General features: G+C 38.5%; 1 protein-coding gene across 5 annotated transcripts in view; it reads right to left on the bottom strand.

Annotated features, from left to right (window-relative positions):
• PCDH7 (protocadherin 7) overlaps positions 1 to 13,258 on the bottom strand; it is a 429,980-nt gene that overhangs the window by 395,735 nt on the left and 20,987 nt on the right. Inside the window, exon 2 of one of the 5 annotated variants that reach the window (XM_036330864.1) lies at positions 10,394 to 11,329. The exons of the other annotated variants lie outside the window; for them this stretch is intronic. Coding sequence (XP_036186757.1) covers positions 11,309 to 11,329 — 21 coding nt within the window. The 3' untranslated portion in view covers positions 10,394 to 11,308. Of the gene's footprint in view, positions 1 to 10,393; positions 11,330 to 13,258 lie in introns of those variants that run through there. 5 annotated transcript variants of the gene reach the window in all.

Genomic DNA, 13,258 nt, shown 5'->3' with positions numbered 1-13,258 from the left:
TGCATCAATCTCTTGATCTGCTGATGTTGGAAAAATCGGTGGCCTTGTTTTGTTAGGCTAAGAAAGTCAACCAGTACAAAAAGAAAAAAAAAACCACACAAGATAAAAACGTAGCTGAACAAACATACTATATGCCTATGATGTAAGGTACAGCCCATTGTTCCTAGGCCACAAACCTGTACAGCTTATTCCTGTAATAACTACTACCGGCAATTGTAACACATGGTAAGAGTAGAAAGTACCTAGACAAACTTCATCCTCAAAGACAATCGTGTTATTTCGATTTCCTCTCTAATATGAATTAGAGAACAAACCATATTCTACTCTCAAAAACCCTATGGCCACAGGTTTACTATTTGAAAATAAGGGGAAATCACATTTTAAAAATGGTAGTGGGTAGAAAGGAAATTAGGTGGCAAAAGTATTTCTCTTAATTTTGCTCTCCAAATATTTGTTCGGACAAATGGGAGAAATACCAGTAAATACCTGGTGAAAAAAAAATGTACTGTTGTGACATAAAAATACTGAATTGAAGCTCTTTAAAAAATATAATTGTCTAGATGAAGTCTACTATGCCAATTCAAAAACATTAGTATTAAGCACCTACAGAGCACAGTGCTTAGTTCTGAGGGGGGGCACATTCATTAATAGATTTCATAGGGACCAAGCAAGATATATATGCATTCATATTTAAATATGTCCAGTGTAGGAGCATCCACATAATATAAAACTTGAGTCCCAATTATAGAGCTTACAAACTTTCTTTAATTCTGCCCCCCTACTATGATTATTTCACAACTTTCTAAAAGATAATAATATAGGAAATATTTCCCAGGATGTGTGTGAGATTTTAAGGAATGTTTATCGCTGAAAAACAGAAGAGAGACTCTTAGTCTCAAAATATTTCTGAGATCATTAATCCTTTAGCACTCTAATCAGAACAGCCTAGCAAAGGATATTCATTAAATGTTATCACTTTTGAATATCAAAATGCCTCAGTAAAATCTTCACTAAATGACACTCACTCAGAAATAATTGAATCTGTATAAAATTAATTTTAAGAAATCATTTAAAAATGTTTGGATGTAAAGACAAAATTATGAATGGAACATACCTCACAAGGATATAGAGGTTGGAAATTTTAAAAAATTGTCATTTTGCTCCAGACCACCCGTACATCCAATGATTCTCGACTACTTTGAAGTGACAGTTCTAATATCTTAACATGACACACATAGTCCTTAGAAGTGGAAACTCTACCTTTACTGTACCATTCAGTTTCCATTCCATCACAAAAGGCATCTCTAAATGTTGTACTTAACTCCTCCTGTTTTCCTGTGCAGAAAGCACCTGCTTGTCCTTGAAGACTGTCAAGGTTACCTACTTTGCAAGGTCTTTCTGCATCCCCTAAAACATTAGCGTCTCCCTTTCCTCCCACATTAGCTTGCCCATAAATGCTCCAAGTGTTGAGGCCGTTTGCTTATATGGCCATCTCTCCGACTACATCCAAAGCTGCTTCCAGGATGGGAACCGTTTCATATCTTTTTTTTTCTTTGTATTTTCTATGCTTGGACCAGTGCCTGGCATGCAGCCCCCTCTCGATAACTTGGTAAATTAATGAATGAACATAAGTGGATAAAGGCATATAGTAGAAAACAGCAGAAGCAGATACTTACTATATATTAATATGGCGAACAAACACAAAATATCTCTGAAGAGGAATGAATTTACAGATGTAGTTCTGACTTTTTCTCTCTTCAAATTTATACCCTGTGTTGACTTTTCCCTCTGTATATACATAAGCAGATCCACAGATATCATTTTCTCATGGACGCAGAGAGTTGAATGCTAATTTAAGCAGTGATTCATGGTTGGCTTTGAATATTTTCTATTTCTCACCCTCCCCTCCCCCGCCCCCACCCCCCCCCCCCACGCGCATACCTATCCTGTCCACTGTCATCCTTATCCATTGTGATCATATTCTATACCCAGGAGGATGGCCAATATAGATTACATTTCTGTGGATCCCTTTCTCTCTGCCTTACAGCTCAGTTTGGCCAATGGGAATTCCTGGCCTAACTAAAAAGAGAGGAAGCAAAAGGTCAGAGTATTTATTCCTTGATTCCCAGCTTACAGAGCAACTTGGGGCCAGCCCTCACCAAATGCTTCCCTTTTTCATTCCATTAACTTCTCTCTCTCTCTGTCATATTTAGCCTCAGGGTGGAACAAACTGGCTGTTCCTCACCATAGGGCAGAGCCCTGTACCTTGGCATTACTGACATCCGGCACCATATTTCTATGTTATGAGGGGCTGCCCTGCTTTGCAGCATCCATGGCATCTACCTCGTAGATATAAATAACCTGAGCACAGCAATTTATAATTTACAGATTACTTTCACCTATTTAATCTCATCTGAGCTCCATAATGCTATAAAAAGATATTATTAGAATACTTATTTGTACAGATGAGAAAATGAAACCCATACATAAAGTAACTAATAAACCTGGACCTCAAAATCCTATAGAGCAATTGTGTTACCTACAGCATTTTTTCTATCCAAGTCATAATCTCATTTCATACCGGCTTTTGTAAACATTTATTGAACTAAACTTCCTTATATTACTATTGGCCTAAAGGCCAGTGTTTCATCATCAGAGCTATTGAGCTTCATATGAAATGGAAAAGTCATAATGGAGTTCTCTGGGCATTACAGTCATGCACTGCTTAACCACAGGGGTGCAAGATACTTTCTGAGAAATGTGTTGGTAGGTGATTCCGTTGAGCACACATACTATATACCTATGATGTAAGGTATAGCCAATTGCTCCTAGAATACAAACCTGTACAGCATGCTACTGTAATAACTACTATAGGCAATTGCAACACATGGTAAGCATTTGTGTGTCTAAATATATCTAAACATAGACACGGTATACTATGAATACAGTATAAAGGTTAAAAAATGAACACCTGTATAGGGAACTAGTCATGAATGGAGCTTGCAGGACAGGAAGTTGCTCTGGGGGAGTTAGTGAGTGAGTGAATGCTAAGGACTAGGACATTACTGTGCACTGCTGTAAACTTCACAAACACTGTACACTTAGTCTACACTAAATTCATAAAAAACATTTTCCTTTCTTTAATAATAAAGTAAGCTTAGTTTACTATACCATTTTACTTCAAAAACTTTTAACTTTTGACCCTTTTGTAAGTAACACTTCTTAAAGCACACCTTGTACAGCTGCACAAAAATATTTTCTTTCTTTATACCCTTTATTCTAGAAGCTATTTTTCCTATTTTAAAGAATGTTTTATTATTTTTACTTTTTAAACTTTTTTGTTGAAGACGAAGACACAAACACACACATCAGCCCAGGCCTACAGCGGATCAGGGCGATCAATACCACTGTCTCCCACCTCCACATCATGTCCCACTGAAAGGTCTCGGGGCAATAACACCGCAAACCACGGAGCTGTCCTCTCCTGTGACAGCATGCCTTCCTCTGGGACCCCTGCTGCAGGACCTGCCTGAGGCTGCTCTGAAGGAGGCATCATTCTTTTCAGAAATGCGTTTATGATGGTTTGCTTGGTTTGTTTTGTGTCTTCTTTCATCATCCATTTGCTTGTAAGTAGATAATACACCAGGAACATTACCCTTTATTAATGAAAACCATTTGGTGTGTGTGGGGGGGGGGGGGTTGGGGGGGATCTTGTTTTTTTAAAACTTTTAAAGGATATTACTGAGGTCTGCAGAAGCTTCTGCTAAACCCTTCACGATGAAGTTTCTTGGGGGTTCTTCTCTTTCTTCTCCTGCGGTTCCCTTTTCTCTGCCTCTTCTTCAGTGATGCACTCCTATTCCAGTTCCAACTACTCTTTATCGCTCAGCTGCTCAGGAACTATTTCTGGGAGCTTCTCAATGTCACCCTCCTCCACACACAAGTGGAAGTTGCTTGCCATCTCAATCACAGTCTTGCTGATTTTTGCAACCTCCTCATCCTTGGCAAACCCTTTAAAGCCATGGACAAACACACTGAGTGTCTTCTTCCAGATGCCATTCATACAGTCCTTGGTTATATTACCCAAAGCCCAAGCAAGGTTCTTCATACAGTAAGAGATGTTGTAATCCTTCCAGAATTGCATCAGTGTCTTCCTCGGTGGCAATAGTCGACTGGGCAAAGGTCCTCCTCAGGTTACAGGCCTTAAAAGCTGCCATAACTCCTAGATCCTTTGCTTGGATCAAAGAGGGGGTGTTTGGAGAGCAAAACTAATTTACCATTGGGCTGAACATCACCATTAAAAGGAGGATGTCAGGAGCATTAGCAACAATAAGCAACATTTTGAAAGGTATGTCATTCTCCAAATAGTACTTTTCCATCTTGTTGGCAAAGCAATCCAGGAGAGCATCTTGGAAGAGGAGCCCTCTTGACATTCATGACTTCCTATGACTCCTGTGGCCCACTGGCCTGTGTGCTTACTGCTATGTTTGAAGGCCTTGGAGTTCTCACTGTACCAGATTTCAAACGGTTTCAATTTGTAACCTACAACATCACCTCCAAGGAAGATAGTTATCCTCTCTTTAAAAGCTTTGACCCCTGGCATCGACTCAGCCTCTTTATGGATGAAAGTCCTTTCTGGCATCCACTTCCAGAATAGGGACATTTTATCCATAGTGAACATTTGCTCTGCAAGTAACTTTCCTCCACAATAAGCTTATCTAGAGTTTCCAAAAATTCTTCAGCTGCCTTCACATCAGCACTCACGACTCCCCACTCACTTGCATGTTATGCAATGAATAATGATTCTTGAGTCATTTAAAGCACCCAGAGCTTGCAGTAAATTCAACACCTTAGCTGAGTCTGGCCTTTCCTGTTAACTTCTCAAACAAACGTGCGTGTTTCTGGCTGTGATCGTCTTGGTGTTGTGAGTGGTACATTTTCCCATGTCTGATGGGGGGTCTTTGTCAAATTTTTGCTCGTCTCCTTGCCTTGAAGGACACAGATCCTTTAACAGCTTTCATCACTTTGTTCTTATTTTTCAAGATGTGGCTCTAGTGGAATGAGACATGCCTGGCTGGTGAGCAATCACCATCACGGATCTTCTACCTTCGTAGTCCTTAGTCACCTTTCGTTTTATTTCCAGGTCAATCACTGGACATGGCCTCTTACTGGCAATATTAGCAGTAAAATTTGTTTGTGTGGTGGCCATGATGAACAGCACAATATGAGATTAAGTCACGCACAAGAGAAAATGATGCAATCAAGAGACACATTAAATAGGAGATATATGAGGCTGTTGCTGCCATAACACAGGATAGTGGCTTACAGCAATTTTTTTCTTTGTAAGTATAAGAATAGAAACACTATAGTATAGTAAATACAGAAACCATTAACATAGTCATTTGTTATCATGATCAGGTGTTATGTATTGTACATAATTTTATGTGCTTTACTTTTATATAATTGGCAGTGCAATGGGTTTGTTTACACCAGCATTACCACAAACACAAAATGTGTCGTGCTCTGATGTCACTTTTTCAGCTCCATTATAATCTTATGGAAACCACATTATATATGTGGTCCATCGCTGACCGAATCATGATTGTATATTAAATGTGCATAATATAGTCATCTATTATCTTTTTTGCCCCTTAGAAGAATAATGTTGCAGGCATGTTGTATTGATAATTGCAATCCTTTTCAAAGATAATATATTCTGAACCTCTTCTACAAAAATGATCACCAGGACTAAAATAAAAAAAAATTCCAGTCATTCTCATGTATTTAATCATTTTATGTTAAATTAAGAAAGATACGTAATGCATTTCAGTTTTTCAGAGACGGCTTCTATCTTTCCACTATTCTGATTGCCACCACATTTATTGTAGAAAATTTGGACCTATTAAAAGTTGCTTATTGGTACAGAGACATAATCTGCTTTCAGACTTTCAAAAACTCATGGATGTCAGAATAAGTGTATGGTGAGAAGTTCAGAGATCAGAAAAGCAACAGGTAATGTCTCCACTAGGATGTTGGCACACATTGACAGGTGAGAATTGGTGAGACCAAATCTTTAATCCAGTGTCAACATTTCTTTTTCTTTCTTTTGGAGGGGCACACTACCTGGGATTCACTCTCTCCAAAGAAAATATATATATCAGAGTAAGCTGAATGCATTGACTGAGCTATGACTGAGTAGTCTTTTCTAAATCAAAGCATACTTTTTCCTCTGTTGATAAATACTAGTCCAATCATGATTAGTATGGGATAAGCTGTGGCAGTTAGAGATAGGGGAATTATAACTGGTGCCAGATGCAATTACATCTTCCTGCCTTCCAGGGAGCCCTGCCATTGTGCTGTCCCTCTGGCCACATCATTGTCAAGCCAAGTCCTAGGGAAGAAAGATACCATCCTTTATTGAGGTTTTCTGTGTCCCAGGATCTGCCCAGGATGCTGAAGCCCAAAGAGGAATAATATCTACCCTACCTCAAGGCTAGTCTCACACCCTCATTGCCTCTGGTTGAGCAAGTTGGCCAGACCCTGTCTAAAAACAACATAGTATTTGTACATAATGGGCATTTAATGAGTTTAATAAATAAATAGTTTGTAAAAATTGCTCCAGTCTTATGCTCCTATTAAAGTTAAGAATGAAATCACTAAATTGACAATCATATTACTGGGCACATCTCAAAATATTTAAGATATATATTTTACTTTATTTCAGAGAGGAAGGGAGAGGGAGAGAGAGAGAGAGAAATGTCAATGACAAGAGAGAATCATTGAGCAGCTGCCTCCTGCACACCCCCTGCTGGGGATGGAGCTGGAAACTCAGGTATGTGCCCTTGACTGGAATTGAACCCGGGAGCCTTCAGTCCACTGAGCCAAACTGGCTAGGGAGAGACCTTTTATTTTACAGAAACAAACAAAAAAATCAAACAAACAAAAACAGCAACCTGATCACTTCAGCTTTTTTAATCCTTACATTAAATACAAATAAATTATTTTCAGGGAAAGGTAAGATATAGTATAGGTAAAAATAAAATATCTATTTGAAGTTAAAAGAAAATGTTGAGATTACACAGGGGGAAAAAAAAAAAAGACTGCCCAAATAATATTCTGTGGTTTATAAAATGTCGTTATTGAATTTTTAGAATGTTTGCCTATCACACCTACAGTGAGCAGAATACTAGCCCCCACATTCTAATCCTGGAAATCTGTAAATGTGTTACCTTACATGGCAAAAGTGAGTTAAAATCACAGATGGAATTAAAGTTTTTAATGAACTGATCTTAAAATAAGGAGATTTTCCTGGATTATATATATCCAAGTGGGCCCCATGTCATCACAGTGTCCTTAAATGTGTGAAAGAGGCAGAAGTGGTCAGAATCAGATATGAAAAAGACTCTACCAGCCATTGGTGACTTTGAAGATGAAAGGGGGTCAAGAGCCAAAGAATGCAAGCAGCTCTGGAAGCTGGAAAAGGCAAGCAAGGAGATGCTCCCCGGGACCCTCCAAAAGGAAACATAGTCTTGCCGACACATTACTTATAGGCCGATGAGACCCAATTCAGACTTCTGACCATCAGAGCTTATGACGAAATTAAGGTTTGTTGTTTAAACCACTATGTTCTGTATTTGTTACAAGGGCAATAGGAAACTAATACAAGATTAAAACCAGGCCAGGAAGACACCTGGAAATTTATGATTAGATGTGTAAGCCAAATTTCTAGTGGACATTAATTAGTCTTCTGCTTGTATAGTACCACAATGCCTCCCTTTTCTTAAACGCAGTTCAACGTTAACCATATAAAGCATATTACAACATTGTATCATTACGCAGATGCTTTTAGCCAACACATTTTAAAAACCATAATATAAATTGCCATAATGGAGAATAACTCAAAAATGCATTGAAATACTTTAAGTACTAAGACACATCATAAATCTTGTTCAAATGATTAATTACATTGCTCTATTCTGATTCGTGAAATAATTCACCATGGATACCAATGGTAAAATGACCTGGATTACTAAATCTTCAAAAGCCCACTGCAATAAACATCTATTTATGATTCACTAGAATCGACCCAATGAAAAACTTGTAAAAGAAAGAAAGGGAGAGTAAAAAAAGAAGGGAGGGAGGGAGGGAGGGGAAAAAAGGGGGAAAAATAATTCTTCTCCTCCATCAGCTGGAATGTTTTTGCATCAAGTCAATTTCCAATTCCTGTGAATAATTGCTGGTAATATTGCCAAAACAAACCACTAATATTCCCTGGTGTAAATATACTCTTGATAGACTATCCCAACCAATGTAGTAGCTCAAACCACTGCCCTGAGAGAATTATACAGGTTCTGCAAGATTTTATACAAAGTAAATGGGATATATTTCAAGAATAGTTACAGAAAATAAGGCCTCGGGTGAATAAAAAGTTGGCAGCATAAAACACTAGGAAACAGATGCCAAAATATTAAGGGTAGGATTGCGAGCTGCACTGTGACACCCAATCCAGAATTATCTACTCCTCTGCACTCCTTCATGTCACAGGCCTCCGACATGAAGCTAATTCCCAGAAAATCAATCCGGTTGTTCTCACAGGAAGTAACCTCCTTTTAGAGTCTATTACTATGAGGCTGGACAAGGGCATTTTTAAAATGTGGTCCTTCTGTCTGCTGCTTCTCTCTAATACTTTTCAGAAATGATAGAACTATAATTTTTTTAATATATTTTTATTGATTTTAGAGAGGAAGGGAGAGAGAGATAGAAACATCAGTGATAAGAGAGAATCATTGATAGGCTGCCTCCTGCACACCCCCTACTGGGAATTGAGCCCACAACCCAGGCATGTACCCTTGACCAGAATTGAACCCAGGACCCTTCAGTCCTCAGGCCGACACTCTATCCACTGAGCCAAACCAGCTAGGGCTAGAACTATAATTTTTAATCTATTTTTTTTAATCATCTAGGTTAGGGTTATCAGCCTGTGTTATTTCCTAGTGGTGAGGGGCTTACAGATAGAAATTTATTCTAGGATTTAAAAAATTATCTCTAGAAGAAATGTATATATATATATATATATATATATATTTGAGTAATTAACCCTAACAGCTGGCATTGGCACTAAATAAGGAATACCATTGTGAAGTGACACCTTTAAGAGATGAAGAGACCAAGAATGGTAGAAAGAAAAGTCAACCAGGATTACTTTGTCTCCAAATATTTCCTCTGCATCCTGGATAATGTCTCATATAAATCCCTTCATTAGGAAGCCTCATATCAGGGTTTTTTTGTTCTCCCAGAATCCTCCATAAATAGAAATATAACTTGAAGAGGTGATATCTTGAAAGCTGTCATCAGCCAGTCACTTAAGCAGGATTATCTGAAAGCCAGTTGATAACAAGTACCAGTGCTTACAGAACACATGATAGGTGCTCCAGTGAAAAAGAACACTAAAGGACAGGAAAAGCACCTAAAAATAATTAGAAATTGTTCATAGAAATCAGGGCTATCACTCTTTTGACAATTAAGCATAAAGTAAATGTAAGGTGTAAAAACACACTATTACCTGACTATTCTAAGAAAATGTAACTTGTAACATGACTCAGGTGAATTGCATTTTCTAAGATGTTGCCTTGAGAGGATGTAAACATTCCAATAATCTTGCTATGATTCGAGGCATTTATATAACTCTCTTGGAAATTACCTTGCAGCATGGGTCCCTTTTCTTTCAGTCTCTCCAATGACAGTAAGAGTTTCCATTTGAAGGTGGTTTGACATCAGAAAATTACTAAAAGTCATCCAGAGCCGAGTGTGAAGAATTCAGAGTGAACAGTTATGTAAGTTTAGTTTGGGGTCAAAATCATAAAACAACTAAAAAGCAGTAAGGCTAACTGAATTGCTCATTAACTGGTTCTAATTTTAACAACTGGAGAAAAATATCCATTAGAGATGCATAGAAAAGCAAAAACCTGTTGAAATGTAAAGAAAGATGGGGTGTGAAAAAAATACATTCTAAATCAGCTCCAAGGAGAAACGTTAATGCCCTAAGGCCAAGGCTGTGAGATGAATGCAGGACTGCTGCAGGAGAAAGAAATTAAAGCTACATTGTATGTTCTATAAGTTCCTTGTGAGATATTTGTCAACTAGAGGCCTGGTGCACGAAATTCGTGCATGGGTAGGGTCCCTAGACCTGGCCAGAGATCAGGGCCAATCTGGGCCTTCTGGCTGCTGGCCGGGGCCTTCCTTCATTCCACTCCATCCCCTGGTGGTCAGCACACATCATAGTGAGCGATCGAACTCCTGGTCTCCCAGTCGAACTCCTGGGGGGACACTTTGCATATTAGCCTTTTATATATATAGACTAGCGGCCCGATGCACAAAATTCGTGCAAGGGGCTCAGCCCTAGCAGCCCTGGATGCCTAGGCCCTCCCAGTTTCTGCTGCCTCGGCCCTCACAGCCCCACAGCCCCGCCCACTGGTCTTTCTGGAAGGTCGTGCCACCATTTGGTCTAATTAGCATATTAGCTCTTTATTATATAGGATTGTCAACCTCCCTAGGAATCAGCAAGTCCTTCCCAGGGTACCTATCACTCCCATTGTAACCCGTATCATACTATTTATGATGATTTCTTTACAAGTCTATCTCCTTCACAAGCATGTGAGCTCCTGATTTCTATTCCTAGTACAATGGTTAAGTCAATAACTGAGGGTTAAATAAATGAACATACAACACTCATTTGGACATGTGATTTCAGTAGTCTTACTGAAGGTCCCTCCTTATGTGCAACCATATAGGCTAGTGGAGATAACATGTTAGGCAAACTTCAAATTCTACTTTTGCTTTAATTTTTAGATATGTGATCAAGGAATATTGAAAGCTCTCTGGTAAAGGGGAAAATTCCAAATTTGTAGCTAGAATCTGAAAACTTCAAAAACCTTCAGTGTTTAAAACACTCTTATCACATGGCTGCATGATGACATCTGACTTCCTCTGAGACAGTGATACACCTCAGTCAGGTTGGTGGAAAAAAAGAAGACAAAGCAAATATTAAAACTTGCAAGATGCCACCAGAAAGAAAAGAGCAACACCTCGGACTATCATAAACTGACTGCTCTGTAGAAGATGCTAAAGGATCAAGACACAGATCGCCTCCAATCTGATGTCTTCGGGAAGACTGCCACATGCAGAATGCTCACTTTGCTTCCATCATTACTCCAGCGATCTTCCTCCACAACGCGCAATCTAACGAGATGATTAATGCAGTGGTCCCCTCGCCTTCCCCCCTTATCGGTGAGTTTTCTTTCTCTGGTTTCAGTTACTCACGGTCAACTGCGGTCTGAAAATATGAAATGGAAAATTGCAGAAATAAACAATTCATAAGTTTTACATCTTGAACTCTTCTGAGTAGCATGATGAAATCTTATGCCATCCTGCTCGGTCCCACCCAGGACGTGAATCATCTGTTTACCTAGTTTATCCGGGCTGCGTATGAGCTGCCCGCTGTTTAGTCACATAGTAGCCACCTAGGTTATCAGACTGGTTATCAGAGAGAAAGAGAGGCCACATTCACATAACTTGTTACAGTATAAGGTTATAAGTCTTCTACGTATTATGTTTTTATTTTTGTTAATCTCTTACTGTGCTTCATTTATAAATTCAAATTTATCATGAGTATGTATGCATAGGAAAAAATATAGTATACACAGGGTTCAGTACAATCCATGGCTTCAGGCATCCACTGGGAGTCGTGGGATGGATCTCCCAAAGGTAAAGGGGAGCTATCTGAAAGCAGCTTTCAAAAATGCCAACATGGCCCCAAAATTCAATGCTCATTAAACTAATTTATTTTTTGTTTTTAACTGTTCTAAAGTGGAATGGACTTTGAGTTTGTGGGTGTATATACCTGAGAGAGAAAGAGAGAGATGGAGGGAGGAAGGAAGGGAAGGGGAGAGAGAGAGAGAGAGAGAGAGAGAGAGAGAGAGAGAGAGAGAGAGAGAGGAGTTAAAGGAACACAGGAAGTTATGTTTTATTCTTTAGCTCTTTCCTCAGGGCTTGATATTGTTTTTCGGAGCATTTCAACTATAAGTATAATGGGAAATGTAGGCAATCATGAACGTACAGAAAGATAAAACTTCCTATCTACATTTCCATAGTACATGTATTTTTTCCTATCTTTTGTCTTTGATGAAAAAGTTCCTTCCCCACACAATTTTTTTTCAATTATTCAATAAAAAGGCCCAGCAAGAAACCAGCTTAAATGATAAAAAATAAATAAGTCAAGCATTTTTTTGAACCCCTGATCAAAATCCTTCATTTTTCCCCCTTTTGTACAATGAGACTCTCCTCTCTAGTTCTGAAGCGTAGTTTTTCTCCTTCCTTCAATAAGACATTTCTGCTTAAACTCAGAGAGAGAAAATAATGTCCTCAATTCTCCTCCACAGATGAGTGCTAGGAATAAAATGACAACATAACACTGCTATTTTTTGTAATGAGGTTCTTTTTTTAAATATTAATTCTTCTAAGAAGAAAAACTTAGCTTCAGCTGTGCCATCATTACTTCATTTTTGCTTACTCTCCTTCATCCTCCCCCAAGATAGCTTATTTATAATATGTAATAGATATGGCATTCATTAATATCCAACGTTTCACTGTTTGATTTTTACAGTTTCTTACACTTCCCATGGAGTTTTGAACAAGTTATAAAAATTAGATCAAGAAAAATTGAGTAATCTGCTCAACATTAGAGATCAAGACCAAAAAAAATCTTCTAAAATCTGCAACTTCCTCCCAGCCAGGATTGTGCCACTAATGTGAAGGCATATTATAGGGACAGTCATGCTTTTAGATGTAAGGATCTTTCTGCATTTCAATGTCTTCTATGAAGCATAATGTGGTGCATAATGTCTCTTTCTCATTCTAAACAAAATAAAATGAAACTTCAGAGCTCAAGTGGCAGCACTCCTTCAGTGACACTGATGCTAGAGATCAAAAAAGCACCACATAGGTCGTCACTGAACACAAGTCGCACAAGTTTGCATGACACAGTAACTCAGGACGAGAAATGTTACTGGATTTCCTTTGTGCAGATCACTCTCATTTTCTTTGCATGGCATCTCTGCAGCCTAAAAAGTAGAGCTGAGCATTTCTGATATAGAGAAATGTATGCAGATATGTAAACATGTAGATTATAAGCATACTATAAATTAGTTTTTTACAAGCCATGTCTGTTCTTCCTAAGGTACAGATGCTATCCTATTACTGGTAA

Source organism: Myotis myotis, unplaced genomic scaffold (genome assembly GCF_014108235.1).
Source record: "Myotis myotis isolate mMyoMyo1 unplaced genomic scaffold, mMyoMyo1.p scaffold_m19_p_1, whole genome shotgun sequence".
In the NCBI taxonomy this organism is placed as follows: domain Eukaryota; kingdom Metazoa; phylum Chordata; class Mammalia; order Chiroptera; family Vespertilionidae; genus Myotis; species Myotis myotis.
Note: the sequence above shows the minus strand (reverse complement) of the source record. Positions and strands in the feature narration are given on the sequence as shown.